The 22,006-nt window shown below is 38.1% G+C and overlaps 1 protein-coding gene across 1 annotated transcript in view; it reads right to left on the bottom strand.

Annotated features, from left to right (window-relative positions):
- The window catches only part of LOC128864020 (homeobox protein aristaless), a 173,279-nt gene that overhangs the window by 99,573 nt on the left and 51,700 nt on the right, over positions 1 to 22,006 (bottom strand). The window contains exon 2 of the mRNA XM_054103487.1: positions 15,559 to 15,682. Coding sequence (XP_053959462.1) covers positions 15,559 to 15,655 — 97 coding nt within the window. The 5' untranslated portion in view covers positions 15,656 to 15,682. The remainder of the gene's footprint in view (positions 1 to 15,558; positions 15,683 to 22,006) is intronic.

Below are 22,006 nucleotides of genomic sequence, written 5' to 3'. Positions count from 1 at the left end.
CATAGAATCGTACTCTGTCCTCGAGCCATCCGTAAAAATGCGAATACAGTGTTTGACGGGCTCATTTTCAGAGTTTAATCATTCTACATATGTTAGTTGGTAATGGACTAGAATAATTAAAAATAAAAATAAATAATTGGCGCGTACACTACTGTTACGTGTTTGGTCGAGCTCCTCTTCCTATTTATGGCGTGAGTCTTGATTTTGTTCCACAAATGGAGACACCTACAATTTTAAGCCGACTCCGAACGGAAAATGGTTTTTATGAGAAGCTTTTTCGTGGCTACACTCGGAGGTTTGCCGTTGACTGCCGAGGAACGACCGCTATTAGAAAAAACTGTTTCTATCATTTGGTGTTGCATGCACGAAGATTTGAGCCTACGCCCTCCCGAATGGGCTAGAATAAAATATTTAAAAACTTTGGAATGGAATGGAACGGAATTTATTTTATATTTTAACTGTTCTAAAGCTGGTTATCTAAAATATATATAGGACTCAATTTTTTTTTCTAGTATGAGCTGATATCTTGCTGATATATCACCGGATAGATGGCATTTCGTAGGGCATCGCTATGTACACATAATTAGATTTGAGAATGACACAGCTCTGTAATTCTAGCCAAACTCGTGAGCGAGTTATGCAGTTCCAGGGTGGAAATCAGTCGAGGAGAAGGCATTTTATAGTGTTAGTGGGAGCCGTTGGTGTGACGGCATCTTTGATATTGTTTCTGACATTTTGATTTCCAGCTCTTTACCAAAAAAAAAAATCCGGTAAGCGATATTGAATCCAAAGCAAATATTGCTATTACAACCGTAACAAACAGGCTGGATAGCGTAGGCTTATCCATTGAACGGAACTGGTTCTTATAAGTATGGTAAGAAACCAGAGATATCCTTTTTCAGCATACGCTGAAACACTGTTTTGCGCGATCTAAAAGCTTTTCGGAAGAGTGTTTCAGGTCATTGACCGGAATATCCTTCAGGATGTCGTTATAAGCATTTTGGATGGCCTCTACGGACGCAAATCGTTTTCCTTTCATGGCCAAATGCAATTTTCCGAATAGGTAGAAGTCACAGGGAGGGTATCAGGTGAATACAGTGAGTGATTGATGGTTAAAAGGCGATTTCTAGTCAAAAAGTCAGTCACAAGAGTGGATCGATGAGATGTTGCATTATCGTGCAATAAGCGCCAGCTTTGCCAAGATAGAAAATTGCATTGACGGATTGGCCCATTGGCACGAACTCCTTGTGGACAATTCCCTTGGAGCCGTAAAAACAAATGAGCATCGACTTGATTTTTAACTTCTCCAAAAGCGATTTTTTGGTTGGTGACTCGTTTGGGACCTTCCATTCGACACTTTGACGCTTAGTTTCCGGTTCATGTTGGAAACACCACGTTTTATTACCAGTTGCAGTGTTGTATAGGAAGTTCTCGTCTTTTCTCGCTTCTTTAATGAGGTCTTTCGAATGTTGAATTCTAAGCAATTTTTGGTCCTCAGTTAACTTCTGCGGAATGAAACGTGCACAGACCTTTCGTAAGTCCAAATGATCAGTTCAAATGCGATGAATTCATGTTTTAGGGATATTCAACTCTGATCCCAAGAATTTCAACAATGATTCCGGTTAATTTTTGATAAACTTACGAACAATTTCGATGGAGTTTTCGGTGATTACTGATTTTGAGCGGCTCGTGGGTTCATTGTCATTTATGCCCTCACAACCATCTCTGCCCTCACAACCTCTCATGAACTCTGGCACGAGATAGACAATCATCGCCATAAACTTTTTTTATCAATTCAAATGTTTCGGTAACGAAATGTGTCTTCCAACGCACTAACTCAATAAAAAGATGGCGCTAGCGAAATCATTTTTATGACGCAGTCTTGTTGATATTGGACTTCACCTTGTATAACAGCTTTAGAGTTTATTGACCAACAAAATCCGAACTAAAACGTCACATAAAAGCCAGTACAGAATATGACTTTGCAATGGGGTAATATAAATGTCTTTCAAAAGAGAATTTAGCGTCAAATACCTCATTTCGATTGGATAAACTCGAAAAACCAGGGCGGTAGAAAGTCGGTATAAGGAAAAAAGATTTAGAATAAGAACACAAAAACACTTGTTTATATTTAAATCAAACTTATTTCTAACACAACTTCCAGCTGGTCTTAGTATTTTAGTATTTTTCCCTGCAGGGTATTTAAGCAGTCACATATGTATGTATGTATGTGTTTATATGCATGGAGACCGAAGTGCCTGAGTATTATCAAATATCGATGCTGTTTAGATGCGCGCTTACCATACATATTAAGGCTGCTTATAGCTGTAATGGCATGTGCAGATGTGTGTAGGTGTGTCTGCATTCACTAAATATATTAAATTACCTTCACGAGCTTACATTACCTTCGAGCTGAATTAACTGCAAATGCATACAAACACCCATTGCGCCTGTATACGTGGAGGTTGGATAGTGGAGTTGTAGTTGATTTCCACGTAGATGAGTGTTTGGATTTTGTCTGGTAGTTAAAATCTTCGCTGTAATGTGCTCGTAAGTCGTCAAATAATCTTATTATCGCTTAAGTATCTAAGCAGCTAGACAAAATGTTTATGCAGGCAAAACAAGGGGTGGCTGAGCAGCGGAATGTAGATGCTTATGTAGGTATACTATTGGACTACTTCACTGATTTCATAGCTGTATATGCAATTAAAACGAGCAGGATAAGAAATATATGAATGTGAGCGTGCTTAATGTAGATACATTTTAATTGTTAACTGAATAATTTCATACTACATAGTAAAACTGCGAGGAAGACTGTATTTTGAAATGCAAATATTTTCTCTTAAACTTCTTGAAAGGTCGACCGGTTTATTTTTAAAACTATATTCAATATTTTTCAATAACACTGTGCGACCAAATTCGCCGATAGACGATGGGTGAGGTTCAGCGCACTAGACAGGGCAGTTTACTGGTGTGGCTGTTGTTGTTGTTGTTATAGCAGCATAAACATTCCCGTGCATATACGAGGAATGCTGCTGAAGAGACAGTCCTTGGCCGAATATAAATTCGGGTCGTTCCGGTTACGTAGAACCGACTGTCGTGGGAACGTACTGGTGTGGCAGTCGCCGCTCGGATGCCCGACCCTAGTCATTCCGGTACGTAGTTCCGGCTGCCATGGGAATGTACTCGTATATAGACAGGCGTTAAACGATGTTCATTGGGAGACTCTCATCACCTTCCTGAGCTCCCGACTCCCGAATGCCGTTATCGGAGACCAACCATCACCTATTGCAGACGAAAAGCTTCAGCTGCCTTGCGATACTCGCGTAACTTTGGCTCAATTACCTCGACATATCTATACTAATATTATAAAGAAGAAAACTTTGTTTGTTTGTTTGTTTGTTTGGTTGTAATGAATAGGCTCAAAAACTACTGGACCGATTTTAAAAATTCTTTCACCATTCGAAAGCTACATTATCCACGAGTAACATGGATTATATTTTATTTTGGAAATAGGGCTCGAGGTATAGGTCAAAACGTGGACCCGGGTAACCTTTGGTTGTGTATGTACAATATGGCTATCAAATGGAAGCTGTTGGTGAATGCTTTAGTTCTGAGTATTTTTCATGCTACTCCGTGACTAGGGTCTCGAGGTAGAGACCAAAACGTGGACCCTAGAATGAGTTTGTACAATATGGGCATCAAATTGAAGCTGTTGGTGAATGCTTTAGTACAGAGTATTTTTCATGCCGCTCCGTGACTGGGGTCTCGAGATATAGGTCAAAATGTGGACCCGGGTAACCTTTGGTTGTGTATGTACAATATGAGTTTCAAATGAAATCTGTTGATAAGTGCTTTAACACGGGGTAATTTTCATACCTATTGATGACTAGGGTCTCGAAATATATGCCAAAACGTGGACCCGCCATGTCTTTGCACCGAATTAAACCAAACTTACGCACATTGTTAAGTAAGTATTGAAAATGGGTTTCGTGAAGTTTGGTTGTAATTCGGAGTACTGGCAACGGGTACAGCGTTCTTTTGAACCAGCCATAATGTCGCTTACTTTTTTAATGCTTGGGGCGGAACTGAACTGTCAAATTGACAGTGTGAGTCACAATGTGTCAATATTTCTTTCTGATTTGGATGCCATAAGGAAAAAACGTAAGTGCAATATGTAAAAATTGTTTGTGAATTTTTTTGGAGTGGATTTTGGAACAGTGAATAACTTCTTACGAAATATGGGAATTTAATGTGAAATCCGAATGAAATTATGTGTTCGTGGAAAACAAAATTTTTTTCGTTTTTTTTTTTTGAAAAATATAAATGGATAATGGTTAAAAAAGCTCGAATGCTTAATAAAACATATAAATTGAAACGAAAAATTCATGGATGATCAGGAAAAAAGACGATTGTTTCTTAGTTATTCATATGCGTTGATTTGAAACTTAAAAACAATCTTCTTTTTTCCTGATTTTCAATTTATATTTTATATTTACTCAAAAACAAAAAGAAAAACAAAAAATATTGTTTATGCCAAAGCGCTTGAATAAAGAATAAAGAAATAAATAATATGAAAACCATATATATTTTCTGTTCTAAACCATATCTATTCTATTTTAGTGTGCCCAGCGAAGGGGGCCGGGTTTGCTAGTTTAGTATATTCTGGTATGTATAGGTACGAGGTGTGTTCAAAAAGAATCGCGAATTTTGAATTTTCGCAAGTTACATATACAGGGTTTGATTGAAAAGTAATGAGCCTTATTTTTTTTTAAGTAGTTTTATTAAACCTTTTGGCTTATACATCTAATATTCTTCCAAAGAGGATCCTTGAGAGTCAATACACCGCTGGTAGCGGTCCTTTCACTGCAGGAAACATTTTTTAAACCCATCCGCCGGAATCGCGTTCAATTCGGCTGTCACAGTTTTTTGGATCGGCTCGATGGTGTCGAAACGCCTCCCCTTCAGCTTTCTTTTCAGGCGCGGGAACAAGAAGAAGTCCGAAGGGGACAGGTCTGGGCTGTAGGGAGGGTGGGGAAGCCCATCTTGGCCAATGCAGAGGTGCGTCGTCGAAGGCCTTCCAGATCGCTGTTCGTCTTCGACGTCCTCCCGGCCTTCCTTGAACGGCTTGTGCCACCGTTTTACCTGGGCACTGGACAGAGATTAGTCCCCGTAAGCCTCCTTGAGTAGAACAATGGTTTCGGTACTCGTTTTGTTTAGCTTTACGCAAAATTTGATCGAGTAACGTTGCTCCAACGATCGCTGCATTTTCGCCACTGCAAAATCCTTACACATTTCTAAAACAGCTTTGACGCGCGGAGCGATGTTGACTGCACCGCTATTGCCAGCGAACTGGGACCGGTTTCTAGTGGAAGGGGGAGGTCCAAGGATCATTTTCCCCAACCAGCTGATTCGGTTGATCGCTTGGCAGACGCTCCGTGCGGGAAGGCTCATTACGTTTTAATCAAACCCTGTATTCGAATTTGAATTTTTTTGTGGCGATATGTTGGTACGTCATGCCCACGAGTTCGGCCATTTTGAATGTTCAGTTAATTGTTGACAGCTGCTTTGCTTGCACGTGTTTTGGCTTGTCTTCGATTTTTACCTATTCAAAAAGAGGGATCAAAGAACCTGCATCAAATTTTGAGTGAACGAAATTAATTGCGCGGATGCATTCCGAATTTGTGATTTTTTTGATGAGGCAGGATCGGAGAACATGGTTATCTATGCTCCAACGGCTTAAATTCATCGACCAACTGCACCTTACATGCATTTAAGCCAAGATTTTTCGCCAAAATCTCATAGTTCCTCCTACTACTACCGAATAGATTAGCCTGAGTTCGATTATATATCGCTACAAATTTTTCTCTCTTACTAAAATCTTCACTGCAGGCATTAACGAAACCCAGACGTGCTTATGTATGCACATAAAGTCATAGATAGATAGATATGTTATGTATGTATGTATGTGTGTATGTATGCATGTATGTGTGCATTAATATTATAACAGCGTATGCAAATTTTCACATCCATTTACCAACTAACAATTTTGTCTACTTATTCGCATTTGACGGCGGTGGCTTTTATGAAAATTTGCCAAATTACAAATTCACCCGAAATCACAGCACCGCAATTTCCCGCATAAATTCCAAAACTATCAACGGCATAACTGACATCCGCCAAAAGTTGGTTGTGCGCATAGACGTCGCTATAAATGTGACTACATCAAACTTGCATGCAGGCATATATTATATATAAGCACATATACATACATACATACATACATACATACACACATTCGCATGCACAATTGAACTCCACTTTCATATGGCGGCATCATTAGCGCCTCAAAATGGAATCAACACTTGCGCTGTTTATGTGCGCGGCGCCTTTTTCGGTTATGCGCGCACATCGCATGGCAGCGAGTTTTCGAAACCAATCGAAACGCACTCAAATATGCAAATTTATCAATGCAAATTCAATAATCACAGATGCAATAATCACAGAGAGGTACGACGAGTACGCGCGCGCCATGGCAATTCGCTCAAATTCGGCGGCATCAGCGGCATGCAGCGCTTTGACTCAGGTGTTATAACAGCAGTAAATAATCGACCGTTATTTGCATGTAGTGGTTTGATTTTTGTTTGTTGTTGTTTTTTTTTTTTGTTTTGCCATTGAGGACAATGCTTGATGTGCCGCCTGTTGATTGATTGACTGATTGATTGATTGAGTGTTTGTTTGAATGAAAATTTTCGTAACCGAAAATTACTTTGCTCTGATTTGAGTAGTTCAATGGAGCCGCTGTGCCTTTGAAGAAAAACCGCTATGAATTTCGGTCGCTTTTGGTAGCGTCGGCGGAACTTTCCCTGCGCGACATCGGCGTCAATGTAATTATTACAACATTACTTACATACATCCATTATTTATTCACTAGCTTTTGACTTTGCTTGCGCACACATACTTATATATACTTATATGAGCATGTGTGTGTGTTCATATTGAGCTCCTTTCCTTGCGCGCCACCAATTTGCATACTTATGCACATTCCAATAAAATTAACACCCTGCAAGTGTCTGCATTTTTCCACCTTTGCATTCTCATGCAATCAAAGTCATGTCGATAATTGTTGAAATAAAATGAAATCATTTCAGCTTTGCTGCTCTTGAAGGCGCCACTCCTTAGTGTCGTTGTCCTTCAGCTGCGATTGCAATACCTTTGCGACACTTGACTCGCTGCACAAATCGAATAAATCGAAGTCAATTCGATTTCGCAGCTTGTTGGCGGACACTGGTAATATGACGCTGGTATGGCATTCAGTCTTGGCGAAGCTGTAATTTTCGAAGAGACTGTGGGTTTAGTGACAGTATTGAAGATATTTTTGAAAGCAAATTTTGGTATGTAGAGAAAAACCCTCATTGAAAATCATTAAATTCCAATCAATGCGCTTGGATATATTTAAATATATTTGCGAAGAGTGCAGACTTTCAACCTTGACTGAGGCTTCGCTTCAATATGAAAAAAAAAAATTGCGAAGTTGTCAAATACTTGGCGCTATACAAAACTTATTGCATGGTGTATTAATTTTGGATGGCATTCAAATGATTCATATTTTTGAAAGAAATCACTGGAGTATTCGGACTACCATCGCTTTGGCGCCGACTCTTAGCTATGGCAGGCAAATCCCACATTGCGATACATGCGGAGAAGGACATAATGAGTTTGCTTTTTTATTACCGATTCTTATTTAGTTTAAAGCTAAGGCACTTGTTAAAAAAACTCGTGAAATAGGCAATGCAATTTTTTGGCATATTACGAAAAACTTCAGCCGTGACTGAATCAAATCCAGGCGACTTTTTAAGCTTAACTTTGTTTATTTCTTAACCAACTTCTTCTGATGTAAATGGAATAATATACGAGTATTCATCGTACTCGGTTTCTTCATCAGTGTCTTCATTAGAGCTAACGATGTTTTCCTTACGCTCAGCAAATATAGGGGCTTCCAATAACAGGTGTTATTTTGAATAGCCCGCTATTTCTGTAGATGTCACTTTTGAAGCTATAATTTTTTGATATTTGACAAATAGAAACTACGCCACTAAAAAAATTGAACGATACACGCTTAAACAACGCAAATGGTCAAAATTTGGCAGAGACGGTTCGTAAAACTCGAACATTTTTGGGTCATCGTGAAACACATTGTCGGACCGCAATACAGAAATTGGTGAAAAAATGCAAGCTGTTCGAGGGGCAAGTTAGTGATGTGAAGAATAAAACCCGTGCACGTCGCTCAAGAACAGCCGAAAATGTTGCTGTTGTAGCCGAAAGTGTTGAAGAAAACCCAGGTTTGTACATTCCTCGTCGTTCTTTGGAATTAGTCATTCCACAAACGTCATTACATAATGTAATAACACCGCATTTTGCATAAAGATTTGGGTCTTAATTCTTATAAAGTCCAGTTAACACAAGAACGCAAGCCGCCGGGTCATCAACAACGTCGTGTCTTTGCTGATTGAGTCGTTGATATACATGAAAATTATCCGTAAATCCATCGAAAAACTATCTTGAGTGATGAGACCCATTTCCACCTCGGTGGCTTCGTCAACAAGCAAAATTGTCGGATCTTCAGCTCAGAAAATCCAAGAGTTATTGTTGAAAAGCCTCTCCATCCTCAACGTGCGACTGTTTGGTGCGGTTTATGGTCCAACGGAGTCATTGGATCTTACTTGTTCGAAAATGAAGCTGGAGCAACAGTTGCGGTGAATGTATTGCACTATCGAGAGATGATTAACAATTTTTTATAGGAATTGGATGGTATTGATCTGGACAACGTTTATTTTCAAAAAGACACATTTATTTTCAAAAAGACCACACAAACGACGAAAGCATTGATCTTTTACGGGAATAACACCTCTTATTGGAAAACCCTTTATATTCGCTTTATGCTCACTTGTTATAACTTAGTTTCTCTTGTCAATTTTTAAAAGAGCGCTGTGTTGAATTAATCTTTTGAAAAATTTAGTCGCTTTCCACAAGGATTGTGAGTTGTGGCTAGATTAAGAGACCTTTAAAATAATGTTAGTTCGGTTTCCCGATGCTCTTCACGCTAAAGCTTCAGAAGAGCCCCAAGCAATATAGACCATTGTGTATCCGGGACAACTTGGGAGTACCATTTGGTAAAATGTTTTATAGCAAGCAGAATTTTGCAATTCGCAAAGTCAATGAAAGCCCCTGAAATTCCACGAATCGATTAAATTAGTGCCTCCTTATATTAGCTACAAATTTATACCCATGATGCATCAGGCACAGTGTTTTCGTTAAGGCTGAGAAACCATATAATTACTATAGTAGTTCAAATTCATTTTTATAGCAACTGACGCGATACAGTAAGTCCAAAATTTGCTTTTGTTACAAATCGGGCTTCTCTAATGTTCACAGTTGTATGCGTTTTGTATGTCGGCTTTCAATAATAGCCTTTAAGTTCATGCTGTTTACAGGGATTTTTCCAAGGCTTTAGATAAAGTCTGCCACTCAACCTTAATTTCAAAATGAATAAGTTTTGGGTTTTACTCTAGTTTCCTTAGCAGCCTCGAAACAACTACAGCTCCCTATGAAAAGCAACTAAAAATCTCACTACAACAACAATAAGCCTTAAATAACAACAAATTCCAACACATGGGCTAGAACAAACAAAGAAAAGGCTGAAACATTAGCTGGCCACTTTAAAACAATATTTACAAATAGCATGGATAATAAAACATTGAGCTGCCAAACACATTTGAAAATGCAGACCATGCAATACAAAACACGACAAAAGAAGAAATAAAATATAATATAAAGAAACTTAAAGAAGACACCGGGATTTGATCAAATAAGCGGAAAAATACTAAAGGAGCTACCCGATACTATAATAAAATACTTACGAGACCTCTTCAACGGAATAATTAGGCTACAATACTTTCCAAAAGCTTGGAAAGTTGCACAAGCTATAGCGATCCCAAAGCCAAATAAGAACGCCACTGTTGCTAGCTTGCTGCACATCCTCTCCAAATTGTTTGAGCAAATACTGCTTGACAGAATTGGCCCGATTCTAAATCAAAAAGACGCTATCCCCTCACACCAGTTCGGTTTCTGAAAACAACATTCAACTGTGCTACAGAGTCACAGAGTAGTAAACAAAATTACAGACGACTTCGATAAGAAGAATTATTGCATTGCCGTGTATTTGGACATCGCGAAAGCTTTTGACAGAGTATGGCACAAAAGACTTCTATATAATCTGAAAAACATTTTACCACTTAACATATTTAATATCCTTAAAAGCTACATGACTGATAGACACTTCTTCATAAAATACGACGATGAGTGCTCTGAAATCTTGACGATGGCAGCTGGAGTACCTCAAGGAAGCGTACTGGGCCCATACTATACTTAGTATACACAGCAGATATACCAATCGTCTGCCGACGACACAGTCTTAATGTCAGCTAACAACAATGAAGAAGCAGCAACAAAAACACTGCAAGATACGCTATCAACTACAACACAACGGTTTGAAAATTGAGGCATTGAGGTCAATAAAGACAAAACTCAACACGTCATATGCGCGAAGACAAAATCCGCAAGACATCCAATCCAAATTAATGGAGAAGTCATAGAAATACACTCAAGTGCAAAATATTTAGGCATCACGATTGTCTTAAAACTCACATGGAAACAACACATACTGAACAACAGAATTGAGATGAAAAACAAATTCCGACAACTCTATTGGCGACCAGGAAAACAATCAACCCTAAGCTTATTTAATAAACAAATGGTATATAAATCAATAATTAGACCGACATGGACCTACGGGACTAGAAATTTGGGGGACTGCCACTGGATCAAACCTACAAATTATTGAGAGAAGGCAATCCACGATGCTAAGGACGATCACAAACGCAAATTGGTACATAAGAAATGACGATATTCACCGCGACCTCGGCTTAGACATTGCCACTGAAACAGTAAAAAGAAGCAGCAGTAAGCATATCTTGAGACTATTAGAGCACAAAAACTATGAAACGAGACTGATACCGGAAATGGAACTTCAACCAAGAAGACTGAAGCACAAAACACCCACACCCACATAAAATAAAATATAATAATAAAGGGTGGTTGTATTTCAAGGGCCGATGTTGAATGTAAACCACACCTAAACGTCAAGTTTTTTCTGGATTTCATTTGACATTTTTCAATTTGAGACTAACTCAATTTGAACCATGGAAAATACACAATCGAGCAACGCGTTGAAGTTGTTCAGGCTTATTATGAAAGCGGGAACAGTGAATGACCAATTTTCGAAGAAAATCATCTTCAGTGATGAGGCACATTTTCACCTCAGTGGATTCGTCAATAAGCAGAATTGCCGCATTTGGGCGAATGATAATCCAGAGTGATTGCCGAAAAACCAATGCACCCACAAAGAGTGACTGTTTGGTGCGGTTTATGGGTCGGCGGCATCATTGGGCTGTATTTTTTCCAAAATGAGGCCGCACAGGCAGTTACTGTGAATAGTGTTCGCTATCATGGGATAATAACGAACTTTTTATGGCCCGAATTGGAAGATATGGTTGTGGACGATATATGGTTTCAACAGGACGGTGCCACTTGTCACACAGCTAACGAAACAATGGCTCTTTTGCGCGAAAAATTTGATGGCCGAATAATCTCACGTCGCGGTGATGTCAATTGGCCGCCAAGATCATGGGATTTGACACTTTTGGACTTCTTTCTTTGGGGTTATTTGAAAGAAAAGGAGTACGTCGATAAGCCAGCAACAATTGAAGAGCTAAAGGATGAGACAATTCGGCACATTAAGGGCATAGAACCTCAATTATGCCTCAACGTCATCGAAAATTTGGACCATCGGATGGATGTGTCCCGCCGAGGCCGCGGCGGCCACTTGACCGATATTTTATTCCATGCGTAATTGAACCATGCCAATATTATCATAATAGGGATAAATGATAATAACTTTTGACAAAAATTGTATTTTATTCAAAATCATCACCGGCCCTTAAAACTTAACCACCCTTTATAAGATTATAGAATATTATGTTGTGTTAGTAAAATTGTAACTAAATGCCACCAAAGACAATAATGTTCTCTTCCAAAGTGAAGGGGCGTTTTAATTAAAACGCTAACACCAATTACTTATTTTTACTATTAACAGATTGTAATTTATAATGGAAATAAAAAAAAACTACTTTTTTTTAAATAGTCGCACTTTTTCAATTGTGAATGTGTAGTTGTTTTCGATATTGCATCTTCTTATCCTTTTACTGCCTCTTCCGGTGTCACTCAGGACAGCATTTTAGATCCTTTGTTCTTTATAATTTTTATTAATGACATATCTGAGTGTTTCCATTTCTCTGAGTTTGTTTTATATGCAGACGACTTAAACATTTTTAAAACTGTACGAAACCTATCTGATTCATACTATCTTCATGGTGGGAATCTACTTCAATTTAATAAAGGGCTTTCAAATAGAGGTGTTACTTTGATATTCAAAGAAAAATACTATTTTTTAATATAAATGATCGGATGTTTATTCCATTATAAAGAGGAAGGTTTGCCGTTACCTCGGTAATTATGTAGAGAAAGTGTGTACAAAATTTCAGGAAGATCGGTCGAGTAGATTCAGAGAAAAAGTGTCCACCGACTTGAAAAACGTCGTTTTCCAGAAAATCGATTTAAAGTTCGACCATAGCAGGTAGCCGAGTCGGAGCGGCCAACGGTTATAATGCTCTAACTTTGTGAGTTTTGCACCGATTGACTTGAAATTTGGACACAACATTCTTGAGATTATGTATATTCATTTTCTCAAATAAACCAAAATCGATTTTTTTTACCCTAAAAACCCTACCCCCCCTTAAGTGCCTCATTCGGGTTTGATAGCTGATGGGAATAACAATCAGCAGTTATCGTCTGGTTTGGTTCCAAAAGTTCATAATAAACAATACCGGCCATATCCTACCAAATAGACAGGAGAATCTTATTGGGGTGAAGGCCATTTCTGGAGGTCGGTTCTGATGTTTCATCTTTATCTAACCATTGGAGTTTGCAAACAGGATTATTGTAAAGGACCCATTTTTCATCACCAGTAACGATACGGTTCAAAAAACTTTCATTTTCAAGCCGTTGCAGCAGCTGAGAACACACATTCACTTTCTGCTGAAGGTTGGCGACGGAAAGTCTATGCGGAACCCACTTTCCCTGCTTTGAAACCTTTCCCAACTGAACCAGGTGCATGTGAACTGTTCCATACGATGAATTTAACCTCTGAGCTATCATATCGACTGTCAAATTTGGCTCAGCTTCCACGAGTTCGAGCAAGGCGTCGGAGTTAAAGACTTCAGGACGACCAGCGTGCGGGGCATCCTCCACGTCGCAGTTACAACTTCGGAATTTTGAAAACCACTTTTGCGCAGTCCTTACACTCACAGTATCCTCTCCGTGAACAGTGATTATTTCTGCAGCAGCCGTTGTTGCATTTTTAACACTTTTATAAAAAAAATACAAAATTTGCCTCTTATACGCGTTCGAAGATTCCATTTCATTTTTTAACAACACGTGCGCGATTAAAATCACTTGTTGAATGCACAACATATCAAAGGAAATATAAATAGTTCCGTTATATTCCGCGAATAATTTTTTGTATGCAATTCGTACAAAAGTGAAATTATGGGTAAAATATGCACGAACTTATGGACTGACCTGATATTTTATAAACAACTCGCTTCTAAATACTCTTAATGAAATTACTGATTCCACGTTTCAGTTTCTTAGTCATTTAAATATTGTCATTGCCAAATCGTATTCTACACTTGCTTTGATTCGACATTTCGCTTCCGATTTTGAAATCACTAATTACTAATTACTTCACTCGTACGATCCTAGCTGGAGTATGCCGTCTTTAGTTGGTCCCACAGTAGACTTGAACTTGAACATCGTGTGGCACTCAGATCTTTGTACGTCACTGATCCGATTCCTTCATATAATACAAAGTGCGCATTACTTAATTTAAAATCGTTATAAAGTAGAAGAAGTAGAGAGTATAGAGCGCAATAGATCTTGATGCCACAGTGCACCCCCCAAATACATATCTACATATAATATTTAACTATTATGCATTTACTTATCCCCGCCATTAGTAATAAAATTTTATGTATGCAAGTATTTGAGTGCGATTCTATGCATGCATGTGTGAAGTCATTGTCTACAGCTAAAAAACACACTCATCATCAACTCATCATGTGTCAATATGTTCAAACTATTTTCGCCACAACGCTTGATTGAATAACTGGATGAATCTCCAATGTCCAATAATTTAATCAGAAAATTTTCGAACCATAATCGAATCGATTGCTACACAAATTCTTGTGATTCAATTTACGCGAATTCAGAACAACCAAAAACAGAATAAGGAGCAAAAAAATCAAGTTGACAGAAAAAAAGTTAAGATACATACAAAAATTAGCTGTAAAAAATATCAAAAAAATTGGCTACCGAATGTCAATAAAACCAATAAAACGAAGACCATTAGGAAGCAAAGAACACCAACAACAGGGCGAGCAGCAAAAACAGAAGTAAGCGCGCAAAAGTTTAACCCTGCTCAGTCGGAAAGTTGAAAGTTGTTGTTGGTAATTCGATACTACTGGCATGAATAAAAGGCGCAAAGGCTAATAGAATAATTCGCTAATGCATTTGTAAGGACATGCATAGCGTAGGAAAAAGGAGAGGGGCAAACTGAGAGCAAACGGCGGTGTAGCGGAAAGGCACAGGGAGTGGGCACAGAGTAAGAGACGCACGGTTGGTCGAATGGGAGAGTAATGCGGCGCGACGCAGCTGAGTTGGGAGTTGCTACATACTTTCAATGGGTGGTTTATGTTGCAAGCTAAGTGTTGAGCAGGCAGGCCTACAGGAATATATAAATCTTTTTTACATACACATACATTTGTATGTAATTTTATGTACATAAAATATGCCTGCTCAGTGTCTTTATTTGAAAGATGCTTATCTGCACATTTGCTTGTGTGTCGAAAATTGCTGAAATTAGTTTAGTACACACGCGCATTATCAGCGGCTTTTTATCTCTCAGCTCTGATAGCAATAAATGAACTACGTTTTTCGCGTCTTCACCACTTTTATGCGCATTTTTATACCCGCGCACTTGTGCTCAAGGGTATCATTAATGCCCTTATTTTTGTTGTAATCGCCCATGTACGAGTTTATGCTGCTTTAATGTTCCACTTTTACAGTTATTTACTAATTTTATTAGCTCTTATCTGCGCATGTGATGTGAGGCAGTGATGCTGACTAAAAAAGAGATGCGCGGGGAGGAAAAGTTTGATAAGGGCGCACGCAAGAGAGGCACATTCATGCATACAAGCGCATATTTGGGTATATTAAAATCACATTTGAATATATGTAGAGTGAATATATGTACATATGTATGTAAATATATGTATGTATATATAGGTATATGTATCGTAGTATATATTTAGTCCTACTTACAAGGATGCGTTGCGGCAAACGGATAGTCGAGTGTAGGCAAACGTGACGGATGCGGTCCGCATGGATGCAACGATGGCGGGCACTGATAGCAGAACATACCTCTTCCCGCAGCCGCAGGCCCAAGCTGAAAAGAGATGAGTGCAAAAACAAAAATTAGATTTTAATAAAAACGCAATACAAATATACACTGGTGGAAAAAATGGTAGAAACTGAACATTTCTGCAAATTCTTAATATACTACGATAGCAGATATTTTATATATTGTTGGGGCTCTTACACCCTTTATTGGGTGTTTGGTGGATCTCCAATAGGCAGATATCTACGTACTGCCAGCCAGGCTAAGGAATATTGATGGGATTTAGGTTGGCGCACTGCCCCAGGCTGACGAAGAACGGAGCACCCAGTGACCCTAATAGTTTAGCTAACGAACCCGGACATTTGCAGAGAAAATGCTCATCAGTCTCCTTCTCTGAAAGGTCCGCACAGCTTCTGCAATGGGGGTTCAATGGTAAACGTAACTTTTCCGCCTCAAATGACCGGTAAACACAGCAACGAGTTTAGAAATTGAAAGGCGTGGTGTCCCCAAGACTTTCTAAGTCTTCCATTTATTGGATTGGAGCCAAAGGGTTTTCGAAATAGCACATGAAGAAATAGAGCTCCAGCTTTTCTACGCTTTACCGAGAAATAGGTTGTGCAATTTCCCTTTAACAACAATCAGAGGGATGCCGATAAGACCAATTCAGTCCCCTTTCCATGCAAGCTCATCAGAAATTGCATTTCCCTCTATTCCCCTATGTCCTCCAACCCAGATCAGAGAAATTTTACCTCCACCCCCAATAGATTTGATCTCCTCCTTATAGAAGTTGACTAGTTTGGATCTGCATCATGGCGTCATCAGAGCCTTGATCGCGGCTATCGGGGAAAATGTTAATATCTCTTTCGCTCCTACGTTTCTTAAGCATTTTGCATGCCTGCAAAATCGCAAAGACTTCTACCTGAAAAACACTCGTAGCTATTTTAAGGAAATAGATAAATTGGCAATATAGAGAAAACCCCTGCTCCGAATCCCAATTCCGTTTTGGAGCCGTCAGTAAAGACAGAGGTATCAACTTCGGTACAGATTTTCCACTGGCTCCAGCCCTGCTTACTTGGAAAGATTGCCCTAGCACGACCCTCAAACTCAAGTTTGCGGATAGAGAGATATGTATGTAGTTAAAGGAAATATGGTGCTAACTGCTTCCGGTGGTGGCTGGTGGCTGCCGCAATGACACACTTAGACCTTTCATAGGTCCATTGTGATACCACTGAAACTTATCCTTACCCTATGGGGTCCTTTTTACACCATCCGGTAGCTTTAATGAACGAGCAAAGATTGGTTAGTTTTAGAGTGTGGAGCCTTCTTGTAGCTAAGCTTTCACACTCTTTTCTGACTCTTTCACTGACTGTTTCCTCTTCTTCTGTATTTAGGCAGCTTCTACAGAAACCGAAGTACGGAAGTGTAATCCTTCTAACGTGGCTGCCTATCAGACAATGACCAGTTAATACCCCTTTCATTTTTCTTAAAGTTTCTCTGTTAAATCTTAACAAGCTTTTTGATCGACCTTGCAGTTCCCTGCTATATTCCTGTAACCTGGCACCCAAATAATAAAAAATCTACTATGTGGATCAAATGGAGACATTCTGTTCAGTAAAACAAAGTTCACACAGAGCCGTAGCGCCAAATGGTGATGATAATAATGACTAACCCAGTTTAAGCATTCAAACCTCAAAGGAGATAATAATGATTTTTCATTTTTAATAAAAAAACAAACAAGAATTTTTTTTCAATTTTCATAAATAATAATAATTTTGAATTAATTTGAGATTTGTTTGCAGTTATTATTGTACTATTTTAATTTTTAATTAAATAAAGTGCCATAAAGCTTTTCCTATGCAACAAAATAAGTGTTTTGATATTAATGGAAATGGTAGGTATAAAAAAAGTAAAAATTTGCCGCGAAAATTGAAAATTCCAATAACTTGTTAAACTGTTTGTTTGCTTTTTCGTATCTTCGCTGAATTATATTATAAGGTTTTTAAGTCTGCTTTCTGTCTGCTGCCTTTTGACGTTGAGCGACCCAATTATTTTCTGTAGCTCCGTTGAAAGGGAGAACAAGACTTTCTATCTCGAAGTATACAGTGAAGTAAAGTTGAGCAAAACTGTTAGAAATTCGTTGACACTGCCAGAAATCTAGGAATAACTTTCAACAGAACTCTATCGTGGAATAGCCACATTTACAGTGCAATACTCCAGTGACTGCTTTTAGCTAAAATATTTCTGTTGTCAACCTTTTGGTGTGGACAGGAATGATACGCCAATTGTGATAGGCTGTGTCGCAGTAAACTTAATGTCCTCGACAACAACATCGCCAGAAACGAGTACTGTGTGAAACGTCATGATCACATTTCAGTTTTGGGGTAGTCAAATTGATTTTCAATAATTTTTTTTTTGCTAGTCAATTGCTTTATTTTACAAAAATAAAAACATAGCATTAACACATCATGTTTCGACTTGACTTAGCAAATTTTCAAAAAAAAAAAATTAATAATTGTAAAAGTTGTCGCTGTTTGTGTGGAGCCCGTTTCTCCAGAAGTCTCTTGCGGTGATCATCACAAGTCCTTGGTAATTCTTCTAAAATCAATCGGACAAGAGAAATTAGTTTTATCAATAGATAATCTTGTGCCTGATCGAAGCTTTTTTTCAAAATTAACAATATGGTGACCTCAGAAAATATTTTTCAGATTTTCGAAAAAAAACGACAAATAATTGTTTAAACAAAAAATCGAAATTTTTTGAAAAAAAAAATCCTTCCTCCCTTAACAGTATTTTCTGTAAAATTTCATGATTGCTTAAAGTAAAAAAATCAAGTGAAAAGAGTAAAGAATCAAGTGGAGTATTCCAAATATCGAACATAATTTGGCACCCAATCATTTCTTATTTCCGCAGATCAAAAATAAAATGCGAAACCAACGTTTTTTGATGTCCGAAAAAGCGGTTGATGCGTTCAAATCACGTGTTTAGGAATTACCTCAAACGAAGTAGAGAAATCGCGCTATAAATTGATTCAAATGGGTGCATGCATACAGTGAACAAAGGATTTAAAGACGCCTTTCAATTAAAAGTATTCATTTTCACTTCGCTATGCCAAAATATAATTGGCAACCTTCTTACGGCAAATTGTATGCATTTATAAAGTTGAAAGAATGCGCTAGCTCAAGGAAAGCACAAGAAAGTCGTTGTTTGCCATTTCCAATGAAGCCATGGAATACCAAAAAAAAACTAATTTTTTTCATATTGTACTAGGACCACCCTGTATGCCGACCTCTTTTCCTCTCACCCCTACATGCAATTGTATTTGCTCGGCATATCAACGTACATAAATTAAAAATTTCAATCACGCATTCGATTGAACGTATAATTTGAATTCAATTCAATTGAAGTAAATTATCAATCGTTGAAATATGAATAACAACATGCACACATCTACACACATACATCCACACATTCACATAAGCAATGCGCTGTCCTCTAGCAGGCCGTCATGGCATTGCGCATATGCGCATGCAGACCACAAAATTCCATGGAGCCGCTGGCGCCGTTGCATCGCCGCTGCGTTAACATTGTCAATTGCACCTTTAATTCGATTCAATTAGAGACAATTACCATTACTCGCATTCGTTTGTTGCAAATGCAACTCTGTGCGATGGGTGCATTTATTATCCAATGCAATCCAATGCCATTCAATTTCAAACGATGCGTCGCAATTCGATTTTTATGGCATTCCATTGAAATCAATTCGTTTGGTTTGGTTTTGTAAAGTAAATGGAAACAAGTGGAAAATGTAAATGTAAATTTTCAAGAAGTCTGTATCATTCGAATACAGTGGTGCGACTAGATGTGGTTAAGGAGGTACCAAATAAACCTATAAACCATAAGCACACAACTTTACTAAGGTTGGGTTTAGAGGGCTATATCAAAAGCGGCCACACTTCGACATGATTAAGACACTTGTCTTAAGCGCCTTTAGAACAGAAGTAGGAGGATGGAAATTGCAGAGCTGTAAATATGCTAATTTTGATCGCTAACTGAGTAAGAAAGTTCCTTAGGCGGTTAATAGTTCACCCTGTTAGGTTCGCAAGTGTTTTGATAGAATGAGAATCGATGGCAATGGACTTCAACTAAGCGAAAGTTGGACAGTTTACCCGACTAGAAATTTTGGTAAGGCGGTGATTAGGCGCAAACAAGGCAGACCGCATTCCAAATTTGCGCCTCATAAGGCAGCCAAACTAGGCCCAAGTCCCGAAAGGTATCGCCACACATCTGCCTCATTAGACGCAGGTTCGAAAAACCGAACTTCGGTAATATTCCGGATGCCCTTCTACAAATCAGTTAGGGATTCCAATTTATGCCTAAGTGAGACACTGCCACAGATTTTCGTGACCCCAACCAAATTTGGAATTGTTCTGGCATGCCAATCTTTGCCTTGCCTAACGTGGGCCTGGTAAGGTAATAGTGAGGCGTGCCTCAATAAGGCCTGCCTAATTCGGGCCTAACTGATTCTTCGGCATGCCTCACTGTAATTCTAGTCGGGTATGTGCATCTTTCATGTGGAAACGATCAACTTTTTTTCAGCTAATACCGCGTGAACTGAAATATCTATTTAGTCCCAACGCATGAATTCCTATAGGTGAATTCTCAGTTAAGATCCCTGTCAATATTGAGAGTAGAAGCTTTTTTACATAGTAATTAAATCTTGACTCTCTTTATCTAGTTTTTTTTTCGATTAATCTGGTGAAACAACTAAAACCTTCTAGTTCTCTCAAGGCATATGTATAGAAGGTGGTGTGATTAGAGTAGTTGAAGCTTGTCCTTCAACTCGCCTCTAATTTAAAAATGTCAGTAAAACGGAATGACGGAGAGTTGCTGTGAATGCGTAACAAAACTAATTTAATTTATTTGCCATTTAATAATTCTTCTATTCTCTTTCCCTTGATAGTACTAATTTAACAAAAGTTGTTGTTGCTCGAACCCTACCACCTTGAATAGATTCGCCTTGAGTTCTCTTTGAGCTTTATGTGAGTTTATATCAGCTTCTAACTCCAGGCAAGGTGAGGTTTTACTCCATAAAGTTCTGACAGGACAAAAAGAGAGTCCACCTTTAGGTATTATGACCAAACCTTCAACTCATTTATTCACACTTAATAAACGACTTAACGATTGTGGCTCCAATAATACTCCTCAACCGAACGCAGTTCTTTAGAAAACATCAAGCAAAGTCAAGTACTGAGATTAACAAAAACCGTAGATTTTTCAGTCTACGTCTGGGGTTTAGGCTAGTCATCTCTCGTGTTATCGTCATGCTGCAGTATATTCTAATACATATTTCTAGATTAGATGTTGGGCCAAGTTTCCAAGTTTATTCTCCAACTTGTGATGCGAGCTTGTCAAAAATTGGGGGCCACAAACTTTAATGAAGAAATGAAAATAGAGGTCATAGATATATTACTAAAAATCATTTCCTATCATTTGGTTTTTATTGTCCACAGACCGTCATGTGCAGCTCCGCTTCTTATATATTGGAATGATGATACCATAAACTGTGCATATGTATATCAAACTTTGAATATTATTATTTCCATTCAAAGGCCCTGTTGTCGTTCAAGTGCTAGTTATTTAGTAAATAGCAGCCAGAATCACAATAACTAAATTAGTTAAATAAAAAAGAAGCAGTTAAAAATTTGAAGTTGAAATTAGTAGCTTTGTGTAATTTTGTATTAAATTTTCCGGTTTTGTAAATAATTTGAGCCTTTTTTAATAAAAAAATAAATAAAGTAATAATTGGCGCGTACACTTTTGTTAGGAGTTTATCCGAGCGCCTCCTCTTATTTTTGTGTGCGTGTTGATGCTGTTCTACAAATGAAGCGACCTACAGTTTTAAGGGGTTATACGCAGTTATGAAGCAAATAAAAGACGGGTTGTCAAGGATTTATCCTGAAGAAACTTCAGAATATTTGACTTTGAAAATTTTTGGCGGTTATAAAAGCATCCTTCAAGAACGTAACAAAATTTTTTATTTATGAAAATGTTGATTATACAGCGCGCTGCAGGCGATTTCTGGAACCTCCTTTAAAAAAAGACGATTTACGGTGTACATCGTAACTCAGGATTGGATTATCTGAAATCAAAAAACCAAACAAATTTTGTTAATATATTAGATTATCTAATAATTAATCGTTCGGCTAATCAAAATAGTGAATTTTCACAAAATGGCAGCTTTTAAAAGAAATGATTTCGATTTTTACGTTAAAATTTGGCCGTAAATTGATTATAAAATGGAAAATAAGTATTAGATTTACAAAAGGAACGATTAATTACTAGAAAATGTATCTTTAAAGATTGAGTTAAAAC

The sequence above is a fragment of the Anastrepha ludens genome, chromosome 5 (genome assembly GCF_028408465.1).
Source record: "Anastrepha ludens isolate Willacy chromosome 5, idAnaLude1.1, whole genome shotgun sequence".
Taxonomy (NCBI): Eukaryota; Metazoa; Arthropoda; class Insecta; order Diptera; family Tephritidae; genus Anastrepha; species Anastrepha ludens.
Note: the sequence above shows the minus strand (reverse complement) of the source record. Positions and strands in the feature narration are given on the sequence as shown.